Genomic DNA, 26692 nt, shown 5'->3' on the forward strand with positions numbered 1-26692 from the left:
CGGTGCAGAAAAGTCATCTGATAAATAGGGCAAAGTGAACATAGTCTCAGAAACAAATTCCAAGTGCCCTGCCTGACCTCTGAAGTCAGTTACTAAAAATGCTTCACTGCTTATATCTCATCACACACACAACACACACACACACACACACACACACACACACACACACACACACACACACACACACACACATGTTCCTCCTTACCCCAAACTGATCTAAGACCTTCCCTGACCACTTGGCACCAGGGCAGCTGCTCAGTCCCCTCTGCAGCCCTGTGCTCTATTACTGGTTTGCAGATAATCATGTGTTGTTGATCTGTTCTCACTCCTCCACACACCTGTCTCCTGCATACCAGATGCGTTCCCATGGCAAAGAACTCTCTCTCTCTCTCTCTCTCTCTCTCTCTCTCTCTCTCTCTCTCTCTCTCTCTCACACACACACACACACACACACACACACATACACACACACACACACAGAGTGACTAAAATGGCTATGGATATGGTAGTCCTTTCTCCACAATCACTTGAACATTAGCATTCATTTTTATTGAATATATTTTAATTTTTTTTCCTCCTCAAGAACTTCTTTTGATTTTTTTTAAAATTGCCTTCATTACTTTTACTCAATAAATGTCTATATATTCTGTATTACTCACTTTGGTTACTTTAAATTTAATTTAATCTTTGACATTTTACAAATTGCACATGACCTTCAGGATGGGGAGGAGAAGGAGGCATGGCCTTCCAAAGCACCCTCTATGCCATTTTCACACACTGAGCAACCAGCGTTGGAAGAGGTTACTAATGCGCCCTATTCCTGTCTCTCAGATTGATTAAGTGAAGGGAAAAACACGATGTTTAAATTAAAAGAAGACATATTAATACTTTAAAATTTGAATTTTTTTCTAAAATAATCGACTCAGATGAAAAGCAAGCAGTCAGATTTAGATTTCATCTTACTTCTACCCTTGAATCAGCCCAGGGTAAAGGATAGAATATAAGAACAGGAACTTTGAAAAGCTTTAAAACACAAGGTCTCCAGACAGAGTTAACCCGAGTCACACCTCTGAGATGTTGGAGGTGATGGGTCAGATTCTTTCCTGGCACAACTTTGGAAAGCCATCAGCTGGCCCATCACAACAGAAATTCTCTCAGGGACAGGCTGTCTGCTCTTGGGAAAAGAGGGAGATCCAGCAAAGAAATGACCTGTAACTCTAAAAGCACTGCATATCCTTCTCTGCTCCAAACAGCAGCGTTTACATTAACCGAGGAACTTAATTACTAAGGCTACATCGATCTAAGACAATGTGAAGGTGAATCATTAAGGATCTAACAGTCCTGTGTTACCTGGGCTGGGCATTCGTCTCATAAGTGCCCTTTCCTCAGACTCATAAAGTTGTTGGGTATCACTAAGCCTTTAGCTTTTCCTAAATACACATTACAATCCATAGCAGAAAACTATGTGAAAAAGGCTTATGCACTTATGACCAGACTCCTAGAAGAACAAACCTTCTAACAAAGTGTAAAATCCAGACTGTGTATTAGACGGCACAGTTCCTAAAGCCAGACTGATACATGCTTTCAAAAGTCAAAAGACAGATATTAGTAATGTGAAATCAGAAGAAATCCTTAAAAGGAAATGAAAATGTTAGTTTCAAAAAACATAACAACGATGAAGATAGAGGATAAAAACAGCTGAGAAACGAGCTAGTGCTCTGCTACGTTGAATCAATTAACTGTTTCTGAAGAGAGCATGAAAGGGAGATAAGATGTAAAACAGTAAAGAAAAGCTAAGTTACATGAAGGAGAAAATGGGAGCTACCATGGAATGTTGATGTGCTGGCAAAAGACAATGTAATGGAGAAGTATCATAACGAAACATGAGACTCAGACATGGTGGTTCAGCCTGTAATCCCAGCACTTGGGAGGCTGAGACATAGGAATACTATGAGTTTGAGGCCAGCCTGGGCTACATAGTGAATGAAAAGACAGCCTGAGCTAGTGAGAGTTTGTGCTCAAAAAGCAAATATATAAATCAGAAAATTCTAAATGTTTCATACTGAAAATTCAGTGTCAAACCCACATCAATTTTGAATAATAACTTTGCATACAAGAAAGCAGTGAAGTGGTATTTTGCTGTATTTAAAGAAGTAAATTTTGAATTTTAATATTATATAGTATTTCTCTTAAACATGAAGCATTTATTCCTACTTTCTTTGAGGTTAGCTATGGCCCTGTGATTATACTGGCCTAAGGAAATGGATAGCATATACCACTGCCAGATCTAGCCCATCAAGGATAGATGTGATTCTTATGTTCTCCTGTGCTGGCCAACATTGACATTTTGGCAAATTTGGAGCCTGTGAGTTGGAGACAGCATTGGCATGCTGTCCTCTCCAGAGAGAGGCAAGCGTTCTTTGTGTGAGATAGCACGTGTTTTCTATTCTGCTGTCATAAATCTTAGGACAATCCAGCTGCCGTGATATCACCTTAATACAAAGAATTTTGTGTTCTGATGAAGGAATAGTCAAAGAAGATGGGAGGTGTATACTTACAAAGATGCACCTAATCATCTGCTTTCAACAATCACAAAGCTGCAGAAAAATAGAGAGCACAGTAATTATGCCTGGAGATTTTAGCCTCTTCCACTTTAAACTGAGGATGAAACAGACACAAAGCAAGCAGAGACACGATCAATAAACTTGAACTGTGGATTATTGTGAACTTTTGTTAAACATTATGCCTGGCAGACAATGTTGACCCTTCTCAGACACACAGATTATTTTATGAAGTGCACGAGTCCATTGAGAAAGCTCCCAGTGGTCTCTGGTTCAATTTCTGACACACTGAGATGAAGGAATACAGATTCTAATGCAGAAAATTATATTTTAAAGCCCAATACGTCTGCACTCTTTCTACTTACCACTTTAGGAATTTATTTTTTTACAAGCCTCATAAAGTCAGCTAGAAACTACTGCTTTTCTGAAAATACTAAACTAGACTGCGAGTAACTATCTCTTGGAAGGTTATTAAACTCCCTCTAAGACTGTCATAACCTACATTTCAGGAAGAAGATAGTGTTTGGTGGATACATTCATTTCTTTAAGGTTTAGTGAGAACAATTATATTTAATCTTAAGTTTTAACACCTGTAATTCTTTCTGAAAAAGTACTTCTGTAACATAGGGTTTAAGGTAAAGCAGAATGATTTTACATAATAATTCCCCATTTATGGCTGTTTTGAAATGTAATTGAGCTAATCGTGCACTTTTCCCTCATAGTACAGCATCATTTTCTGTCTAAATAAGAGCACTCTGTTTGGTGTCTGTGTTTCCTTCAGTTCTGTTATTTAACTACCTATCTCATCCACATTAACAAATGTGTTTATTTTGCATATTTTCCTTGCATATGGTCCCATACAATCTTTAATGTGTTTTTGTACTTATTTTAATTTAAATAAATATGTCCATGCTTTGTTAATATCGTTCACATTTTCTGTGATCTTGCTGTCTTTAAGGTCCTTGCACATTGGTATGAGTGCATCTATTCTGTGGTGTTTAACAACTGCAGAACAAGCCTTACTGTGATTCTATTGGATTTAAGCTGTCTAGTCCTCCCTGAGGGACACTCCAGATTCTTCCATTGACCACCTTCACATGTGGTCTTGGACAAGGCATGCATTTGTGCGCCCTCTGGAGGGCCTGGATAAAAATAACTCCTCACAATCAGGTGGGTTACAGAATGTGTGGCTGTGAGAAGTGACTAAGTACTTGCTTGACACATCCTTGCTGTCCATGCCTAGCAATCACTGTGCTCACGTCTTACGACACGTAGTGTCATCCAGCTTTCTAACTTGGAGCAATCCTGTAGGTTTTAAGTAACACCTCATTGCTATTATAATTACATATCATTCATTACTTCTAATTCTGAATATGCAAGTTTGGCTCATCAAGACATCACATCTACCATATCGTTATTCAGGATGGTTTATAACAAAAGAGACAGAAGGGCTGAGGAACAATCTTAATATGAGAGATAAAAGGAAACTCACAAAGCCAGACTCAAAAAGACAGTAATGGTAGTTGTGTGGGCTCACCATCTGATATCATCCATCAGAGAAGTGTGGGCCCTACTGCATCTGCTGCCTATCTGTAGGTCTGCACACAAAGACAAATTCTTTCCATCATTCTCCCTTCTTACCAGACCAGCATGAGAGTATCTTTGCCAGGTTGCAAATATATTCTAGAGTAGACAGTCTGGGATTAGAGAACAATGTTTTACAGCTGTTTGGGACTGAGAGATGCTCAGGACTTGGAGATAAATTGTGGATATTCAACAGTGAACAAATGATGTACACTACGCATTTATGAGCATTTCCTAATTATTCATTCACTTGCCAGGGAATTGTGTTGTCTATGTTCTTTACAATGGGTGTCACTCTTTAGGCCAGTATCTTCAATGCCAACTCAGAGGACACTGCATTGAGTTGCCTGCCCTACTTCACTCACGGACTAGAATGCTGAAGAAATATCCACTTACCAGGTATATTAAGTTCCAGTAAAGAATGTGGAAACAAATTCAGTATTTCGTCAGAGGAAATGGGATACAGGAAATATCCTACATAGGTGCTGAAAAATCTGAGAGAACAAAGAGAACAGAGAGATGGTCCAGGCATTAGTAATATAGAAAATAGCTTATGGCCTTTAGAGCTGATGAAATAAAATGAAAGACAAAATGTATTCTGAGTCAATAACAATAAAAAGTAGGAAAGTGTCATGGGGACTTCCAATGTGGAGGAAGGGCTTTGTGGCCAAAGATGAACCTTCTGAGGCACTATAACCCCTTCCAAGAAATGTTACCAGAGACAAAAGCAAAAGAAAATCAATCCCCTTTTTGTAGTATGACAGGCCCATAGCGTTGAGGAAATTGGCTCAGACCAGTTGCCAAGGCATGCACATAACGTCCTTCCTTGTGAGCCAACCTGGAGTCTGCCTGAGGGCCTAGCAACAGGTGCTGTTGGAGTTCCTGGTCGCTGTCAGAGTTCCTGATTAATGTCAGAGTTCCTGATTCTATGGAGTCTGGCTAAGGGCCTAGAAACAGACACTGTCAGAGTTCCTGGCCATGTCCAGCCAATGAGGGACAACCATGCAATGCCACCAGATTGAAATGCAGACTGGGTGCTTGGAGGAGGGTATATAAGGCCTTCCCCACCATGAAATGAATGAGTTTGTTGTTTGCCTTCAACTGACTCCCTGTGTCTGTGCCATTGATGCTGTGTCTTCTCACCCCCTCCGTGAAGAGAGCCATTAGGATGCAGCAACCACTCTTCACTCTGATTTTGCAGCATAAAGGTTTCCTAAGCAGACTCTCAAGTAATCTCATGACCATCTTAGAGAGAATGGTAAAGGAAACCAAGCTCAGTTCTCTCTGTCCCACTAGTGCATTACTAATTATATAGAATAATAGGTTTTACTGTGATATTTTTCACACATGCAGATAAATATGTGGATAATACCTATCTTACTAATATTTGTAAAAGACAACTAGACAAGAGAAATTGAGCTACATTTTTTGTAGACTCCTGGCTCCAATACTACAGAGGACAATAGAGAGGTACAGGAGTAGAGTCAGGAGATGATGGGCAATGGTGGGCACAGAAAAAAAATGAATACTTGTTTCTGGACTTAGAATAATTGCAAAAGAACAACTCTTATATTTACTTAAAAGATTTTGTATTTTTGTCTGTACTGAAAACCCTTTGGGGATGTGGAACAATGACATGAAAAATGAGAACAGGTACAAAAACTGTCAGCATTTATGTCTTAATAGACATAAAGAAAATGAAATGAATAATTTTAAGTATCTGAAGAAAATGTTCTTGAACACTCTAACTACCAATTCTACTTGGCAGACTATGTGAAAATGCAACATCTATACAGTGATATTAATACATGTTCATGATTTGGTTTTGTGAGATAATGTCAATCATTCAGAAAACTATTAACAAAACTTCTAAGAATTTTCTTACTATGACACGTGGCAAATTCAATTATTTTTGTGTGAGATGTATTTGTACTCATGTGTATACATATGTGGTTATGTGTGAATGTGCATGCATATATGTGGAGGTCAGAGGTCAATTTTCGGTGCTCTTCCATAGGAACCATTCAGTGCATTTTTTGAGGCAGCGTCTTTCATTGTCTTGAAGCTGGTGGGGCAGGCTAAACTGGCAGCCAATGAGCTCCAGGGAACCTCCTGTCTCTATGATCCCAGTGCTAAGATTTTAATGTGAATTCTGGGGGTTGAACTCAGGTCTTCATGGTAATACTTCAAGCATTTTGCTGACTGAGACGTCTCCCCAATCCTGTAATGATTGCCTCAAAATCTTTTATTCCATTGCCATTCTCTTAGAATTTAGGCCAGAACATGGACTTATTGCAGCCAATGGGAAAGTACTGAGCATTAGCTGACTGAAAGCTTAAAAAAATGTTTGATGGTTAGGTTTGCCCTCTTCCGTTTGTGCTGTCACCTGAGAAGAATGACTTGTCTAACCCCCTGGCTTTGAATATGATGAAGTGATGTGATGTGAAGCCACCCCATCCAATTTGTCCAAAGAAGACCCATCTTCCATCACCCAACACAGACAGCCTGCAGATGGGTAAGTGAGTCCCATGGACCATGGCGCTAACATTTGGGCCTCATCTAGATGAATGGCTGCCAATTGCTCTGAGCAAAGCAAATGCTTTCTTTGCATAATACCAGGATTTTATGGTTGTCTGTTACACAGCCTTGTCTAAACATTTCAGATTAGAAAGCATGATAAAACATGAAATCATGGAGGAAAAAAAATCCCTGCAGAATATAAACACCAACTATAAAAATTCCAAATTACATAGAGAATACTTTATAAAAATAAACTAATTAGCAAGTGTGAAGAATTGATTCACTTTGAAAATGTAAGAAATTCCAAATATCACTCAAATAAAATAATATAAGATAGTAACTAAAGTTATATTTCTAAATTCTGGGAGGCAGGTTAGACTATATGAAAATAACCTGATGTTTGTAAACAACATTACAATGGCACATATTACATTACATTGTAAACAACAGTACAATGGCACACATTTATGTAAGGTGGTTACAAAACTCTTGGAGATCTAAAAGCCAGAAAAAAATGAGTAGAAAGCAATAAGACTTAAATAAGATACAAAAATCAATTAAGCTGTATTTATTGTAACACAATGTCTAGAACTTTATATTTCTTGTGTGTGTCCTTTAAACAGTTTTATAAACACATCAGCAAAAATAATTTTTTTACTACACTCTCTCCTATTACTGAGGGAAAGACTAGAATTTGAAAAGTCATTAGCAAAGAAAATTGAACCACTATGGGATATAAATGGAAAAATTAAAGTCACAGACAGTAACATGCCAATTCTATAATGCAAACAAAATACCCTTTAGAGAGGTATACATACAAATTTTATGACTTGATACCAATTGGGCATAATTTTTTAAAGAAAAGTTAATATAAAGCTAATTTGAACAAAAATTTGTACTTACTAATTTGTACTTACTGTCCTTAGAAATGCTTAAAGGGCTGGGCAGTGGTGGCACATGCCTTTAATCCCAGCACTCGGGAGGCAGAGGCAGGCGGATCTCTGTGAGTTCGAGGCCAGCCTGGTCTGCCAAGCAAGTTCCAGGAAAGGTGCAAAGCTACACAGAGAAACCCTGTCTCAAAAAAACAGAAAAAAAGAAAGAAAGAAAGAAAAAGAAATGCTTAAAGGAATAGAACTATTTTTTAAAAGATACAATTTATAAAAATATATCATTGGAGCTAAAGTCATTGATGGTGAGTTACTAAGCAGGGCTAACGGAGCATTGGAAGATACTTTAGCCATATAGTTTTTAATTATCTGTTTTATTTTTAATTATGTTTGTTGTGTGCATGTGTGCATGTGCTTGTGTGTGTGTGTGTGTGTGTGTGTGTGTGTGTGTGTGTATGAGTGAAGGGGCCCACATAGTCCAGAAAAGGGCTCAAGATCCCTTGAATCTGGAGTTACAGGGGGTCATAAGCAGCTCAACTTGCATGCTTGGAACTGAAATCAGGTTCTCTGCTAGAACTGTAGGAGTTCTTGACCACTGAACCATCCTTCCAGTCCCTTGTAATGTCAGTTCATATTTGATCCAAAATTTAATTTTAAAGTGAATTTGTTTTTCACATTATATTATTTTACAAATTTCATTAAAAGATAGATTTATGATTCTGATAAACATTCTCACTTTTCATTATTCTAAATATTACTTAAAAGTTACGAGGATTGTGAATTAGTGCTGCTATGATACACAAATTTCACAACTAAAAGTGTTAAGCATAAGAAATGTGTTGGTGATGTACATGACACATCATTTTGACAAATTGTTCTCTTTATTGATATCTAGTGGCCTTCTTTATCTCTTTGGTACATTTTTTTGTTTGAAATTTGCTATTTCAGATATGAGGATGTCTATGCCAGCTTGATTACAGCTTCCATTTGCTTGATCAGTTGATTTGCAACCATTGACTCTTTCTTTGGATGTCTTTGATAGTTAAGTGTGTGTGTGTGTGTGTGTGTGTGTGTGTGTGTGTGTGTGTGTTTTAAGACAACAGATAATTAGAAATTGTCTTTTAATCCAGATAGTTACTGTGGATCATTTAATTGATTAGTTGAAGTCATTTGCATTTAAAGTTATTATTAATCAAGTTTGTTATTCCCCACAATTTTTTTTCTGGTTAGTCGAACTGATCAGTGTCTTTCTTCATCCCCTATGTTATAGTATCAGGGGCTGCTGGGTTTCTGTCTTGGCTCTGATATGTTCATCTCATCCTCTCATAAGATGAATTCTTTCCTGTCCTCTTGTGAAACAAATTAATCCAGAGTGTTCTTCCAGAGAGAAATTCCAATATTCACTCCTGATAGAATTCCTATGTCTGATCTCTTCAGGCTTTGAGTTAAAACTTCATTTGCAGTGCTTTGGGAAACAGCCTATCCGTTCAGAGCATCTAACAGAAGCTTGGAGGGAATTTCAGTTCATGAGCTAATGATATGAACAGACAGTTCTCAGAGATGGGATAAAAATAGAAACAAACTCACAAAAAAGGTGTTCAACATTCTTGGCCATCAGGGAAATGAAAATTATAACTATACTGTGCTGTGGGATGGTCTGTATGTCAAATGTGTTGCTGATTGGTCAACAAATAAATCACTGATTGGCCAGTGGCCAGGCAGGAAGTATAGGCGGGACTAACAGAGAGGAGAATTGAGAGAACAGGAAGCTGGGTGAGGGAGAGACACTGCCAGCTGCCATGATGACAAGCCATGTGAAGATGCCAGTAAGCCACGAGCCACGTGGCAAGGTATAGATTTATAGAAATGGATTAATTTAAGCTGTAAGAACAGTTAACAAGAAGCCTGCCACGGCCATACAGTTTGTAACCAATATAAGTCTCTTGTGTTTACTTGGTCGGGTCTGAGTGGCTGTGGGACTGGTGAGTGAGAGAGATTTGCCCTGACCGTGGGCCAGGCAGGAAAACTCTAGCTACAATACTGGAATTTCATCTCACCCCAGACAAAATGGCTATCATAAAGAGGACAAAACACAACGAACTTGGTGAGAGTGTAGGGAGAAGGGAACCCGCAAGCACTGATGGTGGGGGTGTAAATTAATCTAACCAATGTTCAACTCAATATGGAGGTGTGTCAAAAACCAAAAACGAGCTTCAATATTATCCAGCTATGCTGGGGATGTCTTTCTATATGCCGTGAATGTGTTGCTCTGATTGATTGATAAATAAAATTCTGATTGGCCAGTAGCCAGGCAAGAAGTATAGAATAGGCAGGATAAGCAGAGAGGAGAATTCTGGGAACAGGAAGGCTGAGTCAGGAGTCACCAGCCAGAGACAGAGGAAGCATGATGTGAAAGTACCCATAAGCCACAAGCCACGTGGCAACTTATAGATTGATAGAAATGGGTTAATTTAAGACACAAGAACTGGATAGCAAGGAGCCTGCCACGGCCATACAGTTTATAAGTAATATAAGTCTCTCTGTGTGTTTATTTGGGTCTGAGCAGCTGTGGGCCTGGGAGAGACTGGAGAAAACTCCAGCTACACAGCTATATCCCTGTGGGACTCTAAGTCAACACCCCACAGAGGTACTGTACATCCATGCTCCTTGCAAGACTATTCATTCTGGAACATGGCATGAAAGCAGAAGGGAGCCTGGGGGAAGGAAGAGGAGAAGTGGAAGAAAGTAGACAGGGGGAGGGGGAGGGTAAAGGGGGAAGAGGAGGGGATGGAGTCAGTGTGGACCAAATATACGATATATTTTAAATTATTTATAAAACCCAACGTTTTATATATAATGAATATATATTATTTAAAAATACTTAAATATAGCCTACATTGCTAAAACACAAATCCAGCAAGATAAACACTGTAGCTATCATAGAGAATTCTGTCCATGAAATGAAATGACTATTTTAGGATTATTATATTCTAGAGATATTCTAAAATCTATAATAAGTTTAATAATCTAATAAGTTTATTAGCATGCACAATATTTGGGGGAATACAATACCACATTTCCTCTCTTTTTGTCTAAAATTTTAAAAAGTTTATAACTAATACAAGAAAAATTATATCCAGTAAGTATATACAATATACACAGTCAAGATTACATTAACAATGTCTAGTCCATTAACATTTGACAGATTCAGATAAAAACTACATTATATATATTAACAATGTCCAGTCCAGTAATATCTGATAAACTCAGACCAAAAAATTTTCATTACTTATCTTATTTAAAACAAGTAGTTCCTTTTTAAAAGTAGATTCCATAATCTCCCTTTGACTTTCTGATTGTTACAATTTTATATCCAAAAACATTTATATCTCCTAGAATTATTTCTTGCTCATAAATGTTATGTGATAATTACATAATTGCTATAATTATATATAATTTATGTAATTAGTATCTAATAATATATCAATTTAAAATATTTTTATTTTAAGAAAAATACTTTTTAGTAATGTCTCTCAAAGGTGTAATATATGGTAGAAGAAGTTTCTAGAACAATTTCCACAGTTATTAGAAATTGTTTGCTTTGTAAACATTTTAAATTATTATTTTTTGGAATATTCATGAATATATGTAATGTATCTTGATCATATCCATCCCTTATCCCCAACTGCCCCAGGATTACCTATCACACCTCTCTTCCAACTTCATGTCTCTTAAAATATTTTAAAATGTATTTGTTTCCCACCCACTAAATCCAATTGACACTGTCCATAGGTGCATGGACATGTGGTCATCTACAGGAGCATGGGGGACCAACAGAGGCCACACTTTAAGAGGAAAGTAAGCCGTTTTCTCCTAGTAGCCATTAACTGCCAGTAGCTGCTCAGCTATAGGTGAGACCTCAGAAACCTCTTCCATCCCATTAGAATTCATAACTGGCCAGGTCTTGTGTGGGTCTTTTGAGTTTTGCTCACTGTTGTGAATTCATATGTGCCAGAGCCAGGTCATGGCCAAGGGACAGCATTTGATAGCAGTCTTCCATATCCTCCAGCTCTTACATTCTTTCAGCCCCCTCTTCTGTAATGTTTCCTGAGCATTGGAATAAGGTTAGCCACGTAGGCTGAGCACTCACTGTTATTCACACTCAGCACTTCGAACAGCAGCATGTATCTGTGTTGACCACTGTCCACTGAACCTAGAAGTTGCTCTGACCAGAGTTGCATATATAAAAATTAATCTTTACAGATCTATTTATACAAAAATGAATATTTAAAAGACAGTTTGACAACATGACTATTTAGAAAAACATCGAAAGGTAGGTCATATCCAGCATTGGACCCTGGATGCTGTAACCAACCTACTAGGTAAAATGTGCCTATTGGTGCAATATTTACAAGACTTCATAGAGATAACCAACTGATTGTATTTGGGGTGCTCTCTGTACAAAAGATTTATGCCTGGTACAGTAAACATGGTTAAAAAAAACATAGCTTGGGAACTTGTTTGATTTTTAAGAAACATTACTTTTTCAATTCAGTTTAAATTAAAAATGAAAACTCATTTTGGAGAAGCTGATGTTCCACAGAAGGAAAGAACTTGGAATGGAGCCAGTTTTTCTAAGCAAACACTCCCCCAATGGACAACACCACTAGCCCTGAAAGCAATCCACAAGAGTTTGAAACAGTACCTGGGACAGCAATCAACAGGCAAGGTGTCCAGGGACTCTTTTGGGCTGCAGAGTAACTCGTCTCTGTTTCACGGAATTCTTATTTCCAAATTTATTCACTATACTGGATTCTTATAGGTCTTCATGCATGAGGAGATGGCCAACTGAGTTAAGTAAGGACATTTGCTAGACTCTGTCTCATTCCCAAGTTACTAAAGACAAGCTACTGCTAGTCCAGATTGCAGCAGCAGAGGGGTAATGATTTGAGGACCCCTGAGCAGGAGCTGTGGATGTCCCTGGATAGCCCAGGTTAGCTGTAGCACAAATGACTCCCAATTATGCTATCTCTACTCAAATGGGTCTTCTTTCTGTCATGTATTACAGAGAGGTCACCATGCGCTGCTTAACACCAGGGTTTTCAGGCTCAGCATTGGATGGGTCACTGAGCTCATTGAGCTCACAGATACTCTGCCCCTACGCCCCTTCCATTTTTTCACTTTCAGAGGATTATGGCAATAATGGGGCTCATTTTATATGAGAAATCCAAACTTCCTGAAAAAATATAATAACATAAACAAAATAGGATTTTTATACATACAATTACTTTTGACATCATGGATTATATGAAAAGGTCCTTGGGATCCCTCAGATGTACAGTAGACTGTGCCTTTTGAAGGGCTGACTTTCATTATTCAGTTTTTCCTCTCAGCTGTTTTGAGAATAAAATGGATTCTCATGGGAAAAAAAAAGAGCTTGGATTGAACACAAAGAGCAGCTGCTGCGTGGGTAGTGGGAGAGAGGTCAGCCAGCTGAAGTTCAACATCACACTTAGAATTGTATCGGTGCTCTCAGGCCTTACACAATTACGCCTGAGTATGCACAAAGTAGAATTGGAAATTACCATTTCCATAAGGATTTTGTGGGATAGGGAAGGCTTGTTGTCTATGATGGAAACTCTTGGTTGTCAGCTTGGCTAATCTGGAATTAATTAAAAAAAAAACCAAGCATCTGGGTACACCTGTCAGAGATTTTCTTTACTGAGTCATCCAAAATGGAAAGACTCACCCTAAATCTGGATCTTTTGAGGTAGGAAGATCCATTTTAAATCTGGGCCACACTGTCTGCTGGCAGACTATATAAAGGACATGAAAGAAGAAAGTGCTTGCTTTCTGCCTGCTTGCCTTCCTTCTCAGTGGCAAGTTGATTCTTCCACTGGAATTAGAAACTTCTTCTTCAGGATTCCAGCATATACTGAAAAACAACTGAGATATCCAGCCTCGTGGATTCAACAACGATTGGACTCATGGACTTTCCATTGGAAGACAGCCATTGTTGGAACAGTTGGACCTGTAAGGCACTATAATAAATATTACGGACATCAAGAATGCATCTACACATAGCATATCTTTACAGTCATGGCTTTGTGTGGGATGCTGCTAGAGAGTCTTCATAGCAGCTTCTTGAGATTTGAAATAATGTAAAAGACACTGTATGATGAGGTGGATTCTAAGCTGGGGATAGATATGACAGATCCTGAGTCCATCTCTTTGTTATTCAAAACTGGAAAGAATTAATGCCTATGTACTGTCAATTCACACATTTTTTCCTTTTTTTTTAATTTCAAGACTCCAAAAAATTTGGTTGATATACCAAATGTTTATTATTTCAAGATTAACACTTTCACAGTTTCAGCAAATTTGCATTAGATAATTACAGTGCTGCTCTCTTCTTTTTCTAGTTGATACCAAGCAAGATTACAGTCCCTTCCACTTACCAGGAAACAAAGCAGAAAATGGACCATACCCACTTGATTATTTCCCCCCCTAGAACTGGCTCTTATAATGAACCTCAAATTGTTCTTTTTCTGGGCAGCAGTCACTTGGGTTTCCTGGCAACAGTCACTTGGGTTTCCAGGTATTTTCAAGCCTAAATGGTAAAATCCCTACAGGGGAGTCCTATGCAGCCACAGGATGCATCAAGTGGCAGCTCACAGGATAGCTCTCTCCCCTACAAGACAAGAACAACCGTGTCTTAGCCTTGGATTTACTCATCTGCATTGCTGAAAGCATCCAAGTTGTTTCAATTTTATGGTAATTTCCAAAAGCAAAGGAGAAAATGTGTTGCCAAGGAGACTTACGGTGTTGTAGAGAGGAAAGACGAGCAATGATGCCTGTGTCTGTGCATCTGGTGTGTTTCCTGCCCCTCCATGCCCACACACCCACAGAAATTCACAGAAGCTTCCCAGAAAGACCAAGATAGCGTGAAGACATTGCTCAGTTATCCATGGTCCTCAGATCAGATTTTGTGCCAACCCATCTCCATCCAGCAACTTGACATCTGCTTTAAATAATTTCTTTGATGGTAATAAGAAATCTATCAGAATGAGTAAGCAGTCGTTACAATTTTCACTGTACATATGGAAGATAATTTCCTTAATGCCATGGAAAGATGGCAAGGAATGTGGAAGAAACCTACTGGTTTTCACAACAGTTGTCTCTGAGTGTCTAGAAAAGCACTCTTTAGCACCACTGTGCCCTAGAAGATCATGGTGGTCCTCCACAGCCATCAGACTATTCGATTGCTTGTAACTGCACTTTAAATGTTGCTTCATTAATTCATCTTGTATAATCTCCATCATTTGAAAACCTGAAGTTCCTAGGAACACTGAAACATACTAGCAACGCCAAGTTATACAGCAAACAGGAAGAACTTCACTGAATATCCAACCAAAAGGTGAGAGATATAAAGGATAATGAAAGCTGTTTTTACAGCTGACACCCAAGTAGAGTGTTTGTCCAAAGTGGCCCAAAGCATCAAATTCACAGGTATATCTGAAAGCACAATTCAGAAGTAAAACCAATGATCCAGATAAATGACTTGTCCCCAGTTTCAGATCAATGACAGAGGCACAAGTGACAGGTTAGACAAGGAGAACGGCACACAATGCCAGCTAAAACTGTACAGCATGGAGGCTGTAGAGTGCCTTGGAGTTATCAGATGAGTCACATGGGGCAGGAAAATTGACTTTGACCACAGCACTCACAGTCAATCAAGAGTGAGGTTTGCAGAGCGGTGGTGGTGCATGCCTTTAATCCCAGCACTCTAGAGGCAGAGCCAGGCATATCTCTGTGAGTTCGAGGCCAGCTTGGTCTACAGAGTGAGATCTAGGACAGGCACCAAAACTACACAAAGAAACCCTGTCTCAAAAAAACAAAACAAAAAAAAAATGAGTGAGGTTTAAGTATCTTTAAAGTTTATTCAAACATAAATTAATCCTATTATCTTTTCAAATTCCCTCTTGCTCTATGAAAGGTCTCTCTGCACATTAGTCATTTGGGTTCTGATGAGTCAAGACTGAAATACTCAATTCACTTAAAATTCTATGATGATGATGATGATGATGATGATGATGATCCTGTGATGAACCTATTTAGACTTGAAAGTAAGTTATTTGAGAAACTGGAGTGTTTTGCTTAGCTGTCTTCACCACACTCATTAGTTTCCTCAGGAACAGCATTGTGAGCCCTTATCTCAATAGCTCAGTTAGTGCATTGACAGCAAGCTTAGAACTATTCAGGGTTCTCTCCAACTGCACACTGCTTGACTTTACGTCACACTGTTAAGTAAATTTTCAATAGAAAACTTAGTTTCTCAAAAAGTAAGTCACTACCCACATCCAAAATTGATTAGACCACATCATGCACTAGCCTCTCAGCCTCTCAGTTTATCCTGCTCACAGGATCTTGTGGTGCTAAAAGAGCATGTGCATAATATGGTATATGATAGATACCCATGCCCTTCACAAATAGACTCTCCGGAAAGGACTTTTTAATCACTAGTTTTGTAACTGAAGTTAAATATGTCAAAGGCACTAGACTGAATCTTCGGGGACCATTATCTATCTATTTTAAACTTGGCAATGTTTTTAAAAGGAAAACAAACCTATAGCCTGAATAATTAATTAGCTCAAGAAAATGAATGAACCATTTAGTAAATGCATGCATTAAAATATATGTGGAGTGGCTAATGCTTTTGCTCTGCAGGTATTCAAGGCATTAGAGTGGTGTTTGAAATATATGAAGCCCTCAGGATGAATCTCTCCCATTGCAAGGACTGAAGTCACTATGGGTGTGTTTTAACTTGTCAACTCTGACAAGACTAAGGTCCCTCACTCAGTCACATCCCCAACATATATATATACAGAGAATAGCTAAAGAGGAAGAGGCATATCTAATCTTCACATCATGTGGCAATGCTGACAATTCTGCTGAACTCTGGTTATCATTTGATGGGTCAGTGCTTCAATTCATGTACTCATAACAAGTGAGCCAGCAGACAGGGCCAGCCATTCTTTTACAGGTGTGACTTTCATCACTGAATTTCAGAGAGCTTTATGAGTTTGTTCTTTTTCAAAATTTTACTTGACAATGATGATTGTTCATATTTTAAGGATTAAGTGGGATTGACTATGGTTAATAAGAATGTGATACATATAAGTTGCGTTATTATTATTTAATTTTGAGACAGAGCCTCACATAGCTGAGGATGTCCTTGGACTCACTATGTAGACGAGATTGGCTCTGAACTCCAGATTACAGCCCATGGAGGACTGGTTTAAATCTTTTATTCCATAGAGTCATTACATTTTTATCCTTTTAGGTTATTTTTACCTTTTTACTGTATGTTGAATATTCTATGCCTAGAGTATTCGTTCTCACTATAGACTTAGCTTTTTCAGTTCTTAGTATGTGAGCAACTAGTAGGTATTATCACATGCTCTTGTGTCTAGACGTAGCTACAATGACTTAGACCTTACAGAAAGTAGACTGTTTCATGACTTTGGTACTTTCTGTCACAGAAGAATACGCCTCTGAGATTTTTGTCATTTATCTTTTATAGGAGCACATATGTACCCAGAAGTTTTCCTGTGTCCCACAGCCACCCAGTTCCAAATAAACACACAAAGGTTTATATTAATTACAAACTGTTTGGTCTTTGGCTCAGGCTTCTTGCTAGCTAGCTATTACATCTAAAATTAACCCATTGCTATTAATCTATATATTGCCATGTGGCTGTGGCATTACTGGTCTGCTGGCATCTTGCTCCTTGGGCAGCTAGATGGTGTCTGCCTCGACTCCATCCTTCTTTCTCACTGTATCTCTCTTGGATTTCCCATCTGGCTATAACCTGTCTTGCCATAGGCCATAGCAGATTCTTTACTAACCAATGGTAGCAACACATATTCACAGCATACAGAAAGACAGTCCCAAACCATACATGCTTTCTTACGTAGTGTCTTTATCATTTTCACTTATTGGTCTTTTGGCTAAAATAAATTGCTGTACCTACCATTACCTTTTGAATAAGTATTTATTATGTTTTAGACATAGAAGATAGTAATATGAGAAAGACAAGTAAATGCCTAATTTCTCAGTTTGTGATGCCGAGGATAGACAAAAAAAGGGGGGGTTGATACATCCTACAATGGAAGCATATAAGGAGCAGCATGGTAAATGTCATGGGAGTTCTTTAGTTTCTTCTTAATGCTGTAATAAGATACTCTGACCAAAGCAACTCAAGAGAGACAGGCTTTACTTAGCTCATAGTTTCAGGTGACAGTCCATCATGGAAGGAAAGTCACAAAGGGAAGCAGAGAGCAATGTATGCATTCATGCTAGTGTTCATCCTGCCTGCTCCAGTTTCTACAGTCCTGGATCTCCTGGTCATGGAATGGTCCCACCCATAATTATAGGCATTCCCACTCAGTTAAAACAATCCCTCACAGGTATTCTTAGAGGTTAGCTTTAATCTGGACACTCTCTCACAGGTGTGCCAATGGGGCATCATAGAAAACTGTGAGGGAAGAGCTGAAGAGGAATGTTTAGCCAGAGACCTGAAAGTCTAGAATAAGCTAAGCATTTCTATCACATTCCTTAGCTGCTCTGAAATATCTGCCTTCACATTATCTCACACATGGCTGCTCAAAAATGAGTTTGAAGAAAAGTTGAAATATTAGTTTCACGTCAAAATGTCTTTGTGTGATAGATGAGTGTGTAAAGGATTGTGAGATCTGCATTTGGCAAAAGATTCCTTAAATTTAAAATAATTACATAAAAATTTATCTAAATCAAACTTAGTTTAACATGCTATACTTCATTTTAGTCAATTTTGTATTTAATTAGGTAATTAACATGTCTGATCATTTTGCAACACTTTTACAGATTGCTGATTACAGCTGATAAATGAGCATTGTACTATGAATATTTAATTTCTTGCTTGTAACAATGGGAACTGCACATTTTTATAAAGTAATTTATAATGGCAAAGCTCTTTAAATCATTTTCCTCTTGTGGTTTATCACTATGTTTTGACACTCTGTCCTCACAGCATTTTCTTTAACACTCACCACATTTACAGCTCACACTTGTAGCTCTAGTCATTTGTTGGGTTTCAGTTAATTACCTATGAGGGGATGAACGTTTCTGCACTGTTCCTTTTTCAAAGTGGATCATAAAGGTAAATAGTAGCCGGTAATAGCAACACTCATATTCTTCTGATCTGAAATTCACATCCTTATTTAAGATGTGTCCATATGTGTGTGTGTGTGTGTGTGTGTGTGTGTGTGTGTGTGTGTGTATTAGCTTTGTTCAGGAAACTCATATAATATATATGATATTAAAGTTATGTTATACTTGTATCAAGAATTAATTGGCCGGGCAGTGGTGGTGCACGCCTTTAATCCCAGCACTCGGGAGGCAGAGGCAGGCAGATCTCTGTGAGTTCGAGACCAGCCTGGTCTCCAAAGCGAGTTCCAGGAAAGGCGCAAAGCTACACAGAGAAACCCTGTCTCGAAAAACCAAAAAAAAAAAAAAAAAAAAGAATTAATTGATAAAAATATATCAAAATAATAGTAATCTTGAAAAGCTTATTGAGTAAGAAGAAATAGGAAACACACATTAAACACTCAAGACAAATATTCTCACCTCATAGTGAGGTGAATGATAAAATGATTCTGAGAGGTTCTGTTCCCACCCCCTTGAAGGGTTAGCCCTCCTGGGAGAAGTGATTGCTTTCGATAGACGCACAGCAAAACTCATCCTGATTGAAAGTTAATTAGTGACACAAATGTCAGCTCCCAGGGTGAGTTCCTTGATGGCAGCACTGCTCATCTGACGCATCAGCAATTCCAGTCACTCTTCTATGAAAAGCCACCAAAGAGCTGTGGGACGAGCTAACATTTCTCTATAGTCTAAGACGGTGTAAACTCTGTGACATCAGCTGTCTAAGCAGGGCAAACACGGCAATGATGAATATGAAAGCCCAGAGATCTGGGAATAAAATGATTTGGCCTCCATACAAAGATAGATTTCCCACTGTAGTAGAGGCTGACAATTCTAAAGATCAAGGTTCTGACAAATTCAGAATCCAACGGGAACCTACCTGCTTTATAGAGTCTGTTTCTTATTTTCTTGCTACGTAGCCAAGGTTAGCCTAGTATTTACAATCCTCCTGCCTCAGCATCCTGAGTTACTGGCCAAGCATTTATAAGTAATATTAAGTCTCTGAGTGGTTATTCTGGAACCTGCAGGCAGGAAAGAACCTTCTGTTTACACCCCACTGCATCCAACTGAAGGCTATCATATCACTCACTCACCAATACCACAACGGGTAAGGAACTCAGGCCTCTTGTGCAAGAGCACAAATCATATTCATGATCTCATCACCTATCAATGGATCCTCATGCCAATACCACTACCTTAGACTTAAGCAAAAATTTCAATGTATGAATTTGGGAGAATATAGATTTTTTTGTAAACAGGCAATGATGTATAATTATCTATGTTCTGCCTTCTTTCTAGCCTTTTCTTGTTAACCTTATATTTTAGCTTAGCCTAAAGATATTTGCTAAGGAAAGATGCATTTCGTTTTTGGCAAGAGATCTTGAAGCAGGAGACATAGAAATTTAAAATGAAGGGAAAAGGTTACAAGGAATGGCCAAGAAAACATCAAATGATATAAAAAAATCTAAGAAATTTTATTTTTAAAATCAGTTTCCATGCTTGAATCACAAACACAAGCATGCTGTGGATATCGTTCTGTATAAATAAAACACTGACAGGAAGTAGGCGGGATAAGGAGAGAAGAATTCTGGGAAGTGGAAGGCTGAGTGAGGGAGACACTGCCAGCTGTGGCCATGACAAGCAGCATGTGAAGATGCTGGTAAGCCACAAGCTAATTTAATTAATTAAATTAATCCATTTATGGATTATGGATTAATTTAAGCTATAAGAACAGTTAGCAAGAAGCCTGGTACGGCCATACAGTTTGTAAGCAATATAAGTCTCTGTGTTTACTTGGTTGGGTCTGAGTGGCTATGGGACTGGCCGGTGAGAGAGATTTGTCCTGACTGTGGGCCAGGCAGGAAAACTCTAGCTACACAAGCAACTATAAGTCTATCTGACCTTAAGTAAAAAACTGTATTGCCTTAAAAACCAAAGCTTCATTTTTGACATGTAAGCACTGTTCTAAATGCTGTCAATCATAATAAAGGAGAGAAAAGCACATGACTCCATGCAATAAAGGTATTTATAACAGGACTAGCAGCGGTGCCCTCAACAGGCCAGCGCACGTTTCTCCGTGGCAGGAACTGTTGAATTGATTCCGCGGCGGTGTGCGCGCCCTTCCCACTCCCAAGTCGGTTTCCTCTTCAAGGCCCCACGTCCACTGGTTCCAGGTTCTCCAGGCTCCTCGCACTAGGTTAGGAGTCAGGGGTGGTGGTCTCTGCCTGCCCCGAGGGACAGGTGTACCGCAGCACCACTCGGCCCCTTGCCCCAGCTCCTGGGTGATCATCCCTCCAGTTGTCTCTTGGGATCATCTCCAAGGCTATCAGGATGGTGTCCTGGGTGATCTGTCGCCTGGTGGTGCTCATATTTGGGATGCTGTATCCTGCATATGCTTCCTACAATGCTGTGAAGAGCAAGAACATTCGAAAATATGTCCGGTGGATGATGTACTGGATTGTCTTTGCCATCTTCATGGCGACAGAGACCTTCACGGACGTCTTCATTTCCTGGTTTCCTTTTTACTATGAGATCAAGACGGCCTTCGTGCTGTGGCTGCTCTCGCCTTACACCAAGGGGGCCAGCCTGCTTTACCGAAAGTTTGTCCACCCATCCCTATCCCGCCATGAGAAGGAGATTGATGCGTGCATTGTGCAGGCAAAGGAGCGCAGCTACAAGACCATGCTCAGTTTCGGGAAGCGGGGCCTCAACATCGCCGCCTCAGCTGCTGTGCAGGCTGCTACCAAGAGTCAGGGTGCTCTAGCTGGAAGGCTACGGAGCTTCTCCATGCAGGACCTCCGCTCTATCCCTGACACCTCTGCTCCCACCTACCAAGATCCCCTCTACCTGGAAGACCAGGTGCCCCGATGCAGGCCCCAGATTGGGTACCTGCCAGGTGGCCTGCGAGATAGTGACACAGAGGATGAGTGTTTGTCAGACAATGAGGTAGTCCCCCAGGCACCTGTCCGGCACCGAGAGAAGCCTCTGAGCAGCAGCCAAAGCCTTCGGGTGGTCAAGAGGAAGCCATTGGTGCGAGAGGGCACCTCGCGCTCCCTGAAGGTCCAAACCTGGAAAAAGACAATGCCCTCGGACATGGACAGCTAGATTCTGCAGTCAGGCCATCTTACTTCTTGAACCAGCAGGGGACCTTTCGCTGGTACAGCCTGGGCTCCGCCCCTTCTGGCTTCTGCAGCTGCCTAAGGGGGGGGTGGGGCGCACACATGGTGTGGTACCCAGCATGGGGATGCACCTACAGTATACCAAAGCAGGCCAAGCCCAGAGGCCTATTTATTGCCTTCTTCAGCCTTTTCCCTTTCCAGACATGAGACCAGAGCCCCACTAGTCCCTACAGATGAAATCCAAAGTCCAACCAGTTGTGTTCATTCCCTTCTACTTCAAAGTACTTGACAGCCTTTTCTAAGGCCTGGTGTGCGTGTGTTCTAGCTGTGTGTTTCACGTTGGTGAGTGAGGTCAGGCTTCTGAATATTTTTATAAATAAATACCTAACGGTGTTTGGCTTCCCGGAAAAAAAAAAAAAAGATATTTATAACATTGTTTTTTCATTAGTTATCTGAATACAGAAGTAGTTTTGGACACTCAGAAACATGATGGCCACTATTATTTGAATGTGAAATGTCCCACACAGGCTCATGTATTTGAACTTTGTCAGATGGAGAAGTTTGGTTTATTTGACAACAGAGACTACCAGATAGTAGTGAGCTCCCCAACCTGGTGGCATGTAGTCTGCATCTACAGACACATGGGTCCCCACCCATCTGGCAGCTTCTGTGGGGAGATTATGTAATCTCTTACTCATGAGGCCTAGCTGGTAGAGGTGGGGTTACAGGTGAGGTCTTTAGGGTTATAGGTCTTGGGGGTCCAAGCTTTCAATACACTGTCATTCAAGCTCCACACTATAGCACTATTGAATGAATATTCTTTACCTCCCAAGCTCCTGTCTAGTGATGGGAAGACTCTGTATGTGAAAAGCAGCATGTCTACTGTAGTTTATACATAGACAAGAGAGGGAAATGAAGAAAACAAAATAAAGAGCCTACTCAGGGCCTGTAGTACATCACTGACCTTTATTTGTTAAGTCAAACATTTACACGTGATGGTCACACAAAATTCCTCAAAGGAGATGGTAATGTGTCCATCTGAAATACATGGACAGCCTTTAATGTTAAAGGTAAAAACTAGTCTCTCCTTTGGCCAATTTTCTTTCTAACTAAAATACAAAGTAAAATAAATAACATACCCACTAAATTGGCCTGAGGAAATGCATTTCTATTCTTTTGACCTTGTTTCTTTTTTTTTAAATTTATTTTTAAAATGGCATTATTCTTTCTACTAAGTAGCATTTTGTTGAGACACTCTCTTATTTAAAGGGTTATTTTCTTATCCTCGATGACCTGAAATTGTACTGTTTGAATGCAGCTCCCTTTAAAATGCTCTGCTCAACAGGAAATAGGGAAGCATTGGAAAGACAAACAAGGAACATTAGTCACAGCCTTGTCTCCCGTGTTTTATGTTGATATGTTTGCTGTTCTTTGCATTCAAGTTTGAATACCTTCCTGCTCATGTTCTCCAAAAACAAAAAGTGTGCATATTAGGAGTTCATATTGTCAGAAGTCGTCCTTGTAGTGATGACAGAAAACCAACTGGAAAGAAAGAAGTCCAAGTTTCACTATTTGCAGATGATGATAGTATACATCAGTGACCCCAAAAATTCTACCAGGGAACTCCTACAGCTGATAAACACCTTCAGTAATGTGGCAGGATACAGGATTAACTCAAAAAAATCAGTAGCCCTCCTATATACAAATGATAAATGGGCCCGAGAAAGAAATCAGAGAAACATCACCCTTAACAATAGCTACAAATGATATAAAATACCTTGGGGAACTCTAACTAACCAAGTGAAAAACCTGTATGACAAGAACTTTAAGTCTCTGAAGAAAGAAATCTACACTGTCAACAGAAAGAACACATTCTCCTGAATTCAATAACCAGCCTTGGTGCTGGAAAGATGGGTCAGGAGGTGAAACATTTACCACACAAGTGTGAGGACTTGAGTTCAGATTCCCAGAACATGTGTAAGCTGGTTCAGTGGAGCAGGTCTACAAGCCCAGGGTTCCTATCCTGAGATAGGCTGCAAAGACTAGAGAACCCCCGCATCTTGGGAGTCAAGCAGCCTTGCTTATGCAGCAATGGACAGGGAAGAAACTGATTCTGTGTCAAACAAGGTAGAAGGCAAGAACCAACACCCTCTCAGCTCCACATGCCACTGAGCATACACACACACACACACACACACACACACAGCCTTTGTTTCCTGAGATATTGTTCATAAAAAGGAAGTTCATACTCGGTCACCAGTTGGTAGAACTCTTTGGAAGGATTAGGAGGCACAATCTTGTTGGAGAAAGTATGTCACTGGGGGTTGGCTTTGAGATTTCAAACGTTCATGCCATTCCCAGTTCTCCTTCTCCCTCTCCCTCTCCCCCTCCTCCTCCTTCTCTCTCTCTCTCTGCATCCCTCTCCCTCTCCCTCTGCCTTCCACTTGTGGATCAGATTTAAGCTCTCAGCTACTGCTCCAGTGCCATGCCTGCCTACCTGATGCCATGCTCACATGGTGATGCCATCATCACCATGATGATCACAGATTCTCTCTCTGAAACTGTAAGGCCCCATTAAAGGCTTTCTTCTATAAGTTGCTTCAGTCATGGTGTCTCTTCACAACAATAGAAAAGTAACTATGACAGGAGTCATACAGAGAATGATGGGTTTTAAATGTAGGTATCAGTAGCTCCAAATCCACATCTATTACCAAAGAAATTTATAATAAATGTTATTTTAAAAATTGGATGCAACCATGTTTGATACTAATGGAACAAAGTGTAATAAGACACAGAGTGGGGAAACTACTTATATTATAAACATCAAAGGAGCCAATCTCTGAATTATAAAGAATTCCCACACATGAATGACCAAACATTTTAATGGATGAAGAAAACTTTCACAAAGAAAGAGTTACATATGACACAGAAATATGCAATAAAGTGCCAGATATCATTAATAAATAAATGCAATTTAACACCATAATTTTATCCAGACATGAAAACTTTAAAAGCGTATCTATGTGGGTACTGGCTACAAACTGGAAGCTTTGTACAGGATGGTAGGATTGCTGTCAATGCACTCTCCTTATAAAACTACATTCATACTCACTAAGCTAAGCACATATACTTACTGCACCAACATCCCTATTCCTAATTATACATGCAATAGAGTGGTCCACATATAGGTGCTAAAAGGTGTGTCAGAACCATTCATTGTATCATTACTCGTGACACTCAAACTTACAGCTTCCATTATATCATAAGTCCACAGAAAGCTGTAACTTAGAATGCCACCAAATTGTAAGGCAACTGAAAGGAATATTTTATAAATCATAACTGTGCCTCAGCAATGCTAACCAAGCTCCAGCTGATCACAGGCTGCCATGACTTGCTATCTTCCTAAGAGCAAATGCCTCATCATGCATGGCCAAGTACAGCAAATGTCGAGGAGTTGTAATCCACTCCTCTTTCTGCCTATAAATGCTGCCTATCCTGTTACTGGGGTCCCTGAAGTTCTCTTGCTGACGACACTCTCTGATTCATAAATCACTCTTTGCTAAGATAAACTCTGCTACATTTAACTTCCCTAACACTTTCCTTTTAACACAACCCAGTCTAACAAAAGTAGAATATATTCAGGATTGTGCTTGTGTGGGGGGAGATGGCCCACCAACGACTGTGTGTGATAACATACTTAGATCACATATAATGACTCAGAGACCAGACAGAAAAGACCACAAACTGTCCAATCCCATTTCTATTAAATCCAAAGAAGGATTAAATTAATCTCAACTGTTAGAGATCAGAATACTGAGTGCTTTCGGAAGGGAAGACCATTTATTAGAAGAAAGAATGCAAGAGGCTTGTACACATTTGAGTATCACTTCTGATACATATGTGTATATATACATGCATGTGAGAGGTTTTAAATAAGACAAGCTATAGAATGGGGTGTGGGCAGTTGACAAGCAGGGAAATTACATAAAATACAATCAAAATCAATAATAAATGGTAAAATCATATGAACTCCTTACTAATTCCTAACTATGAAATAGGCCTCTAATGAAAGACTATAAAAAGAGAGACCCCTTTGGCCTCACCCAACAAGTTCTGGTAGTAGCGCTAACAGGAATGTTTTCTGAGTGCAGTCAGTCTCTTAGCAAATATGCAGATTTGGAAACAGAAAACAATACTTCTGCTTTAAAGGGCTGTAGCTTGCCAGCTACAAGCACAGGCCTCAGTGACTTGGTGAGATCTAGCTCACAAACATGAGAGCTCTGTAGGCACAGATAAGGTATAGATAAGCCTTATCCCACAGTATTCTCTGCCCCTGCCATTGACTGATGAGATCAACTGAGAGAAGCTTTGCACTGTTTTTGGAAAATTAAACATTTTTACTGTTAATTCACATTTGTGCCAGAAGCCCTTCTTGGAGAAGCTTTACCAGCCACTCAGAATTCTTTCACAGAAACATTTTCCCTCTTTTCTTTCTGTGTTTTACTTTTCCCCAGTCGAGTTGATGATGGTTATGAATATCTAATTAGGTTATGGCCACAGGTATCATGTGTGTACAGGGTTAAGAAAAGTGTATTTTATTTAATTCAGCCTATCAAGTATCAATACATATCTGATGTCTATTAAATAGACAAAACTTGGCTCTAGTAAGGGTTTTGCCCTAGGGATTTTATTAATTTGTCTGTGTTACTATTCAGCTGTTCCCTGGAAGGCTGAACTTTCTTCATTGAAATGGTTCTAATTTCAACAACCTAATGTT

At 39.4% G+C, this 26692-nt stretch overlaps 1 protein-coding gene across 1 annotated transcript; it reads left to right on the plus strand.

Annotated features, from left to right (window-relative positions):
• Positions 1–21094: 21094 nt before the first annotated feature.
• Positions 21095–21938, plus strand: LOC131912468 (receptor expression-enhancing protein 4-like). Its single transcript, XM_059264756.1, has one exon. The coding sequence runs from the start codon at positions 21128–21130 to the stop codon at positions 21899–21901; it is 774 nt and encodes a 257-aa protein (XP_059120739.1). The 5' UTR covers positions 21095–21127; the 3' UTR covers positions 21902–21938.
• Positions 21939–26692: the final 4754 nt, after the last annotated feature.

This window comes from Peromyscus eremicus, chromosome 6 (genome assembly GCF_949786415.1).
Source record: "Peromyscus eremicus chromosome 6, PerEre_H2_v1, whole genome shotgun sequence".
NCBI lineage: Eukaryota > Metazoa > Chordata > Mammalia > Rodentia > Cricetidae > Peromyscus > Peromyscus eremicus.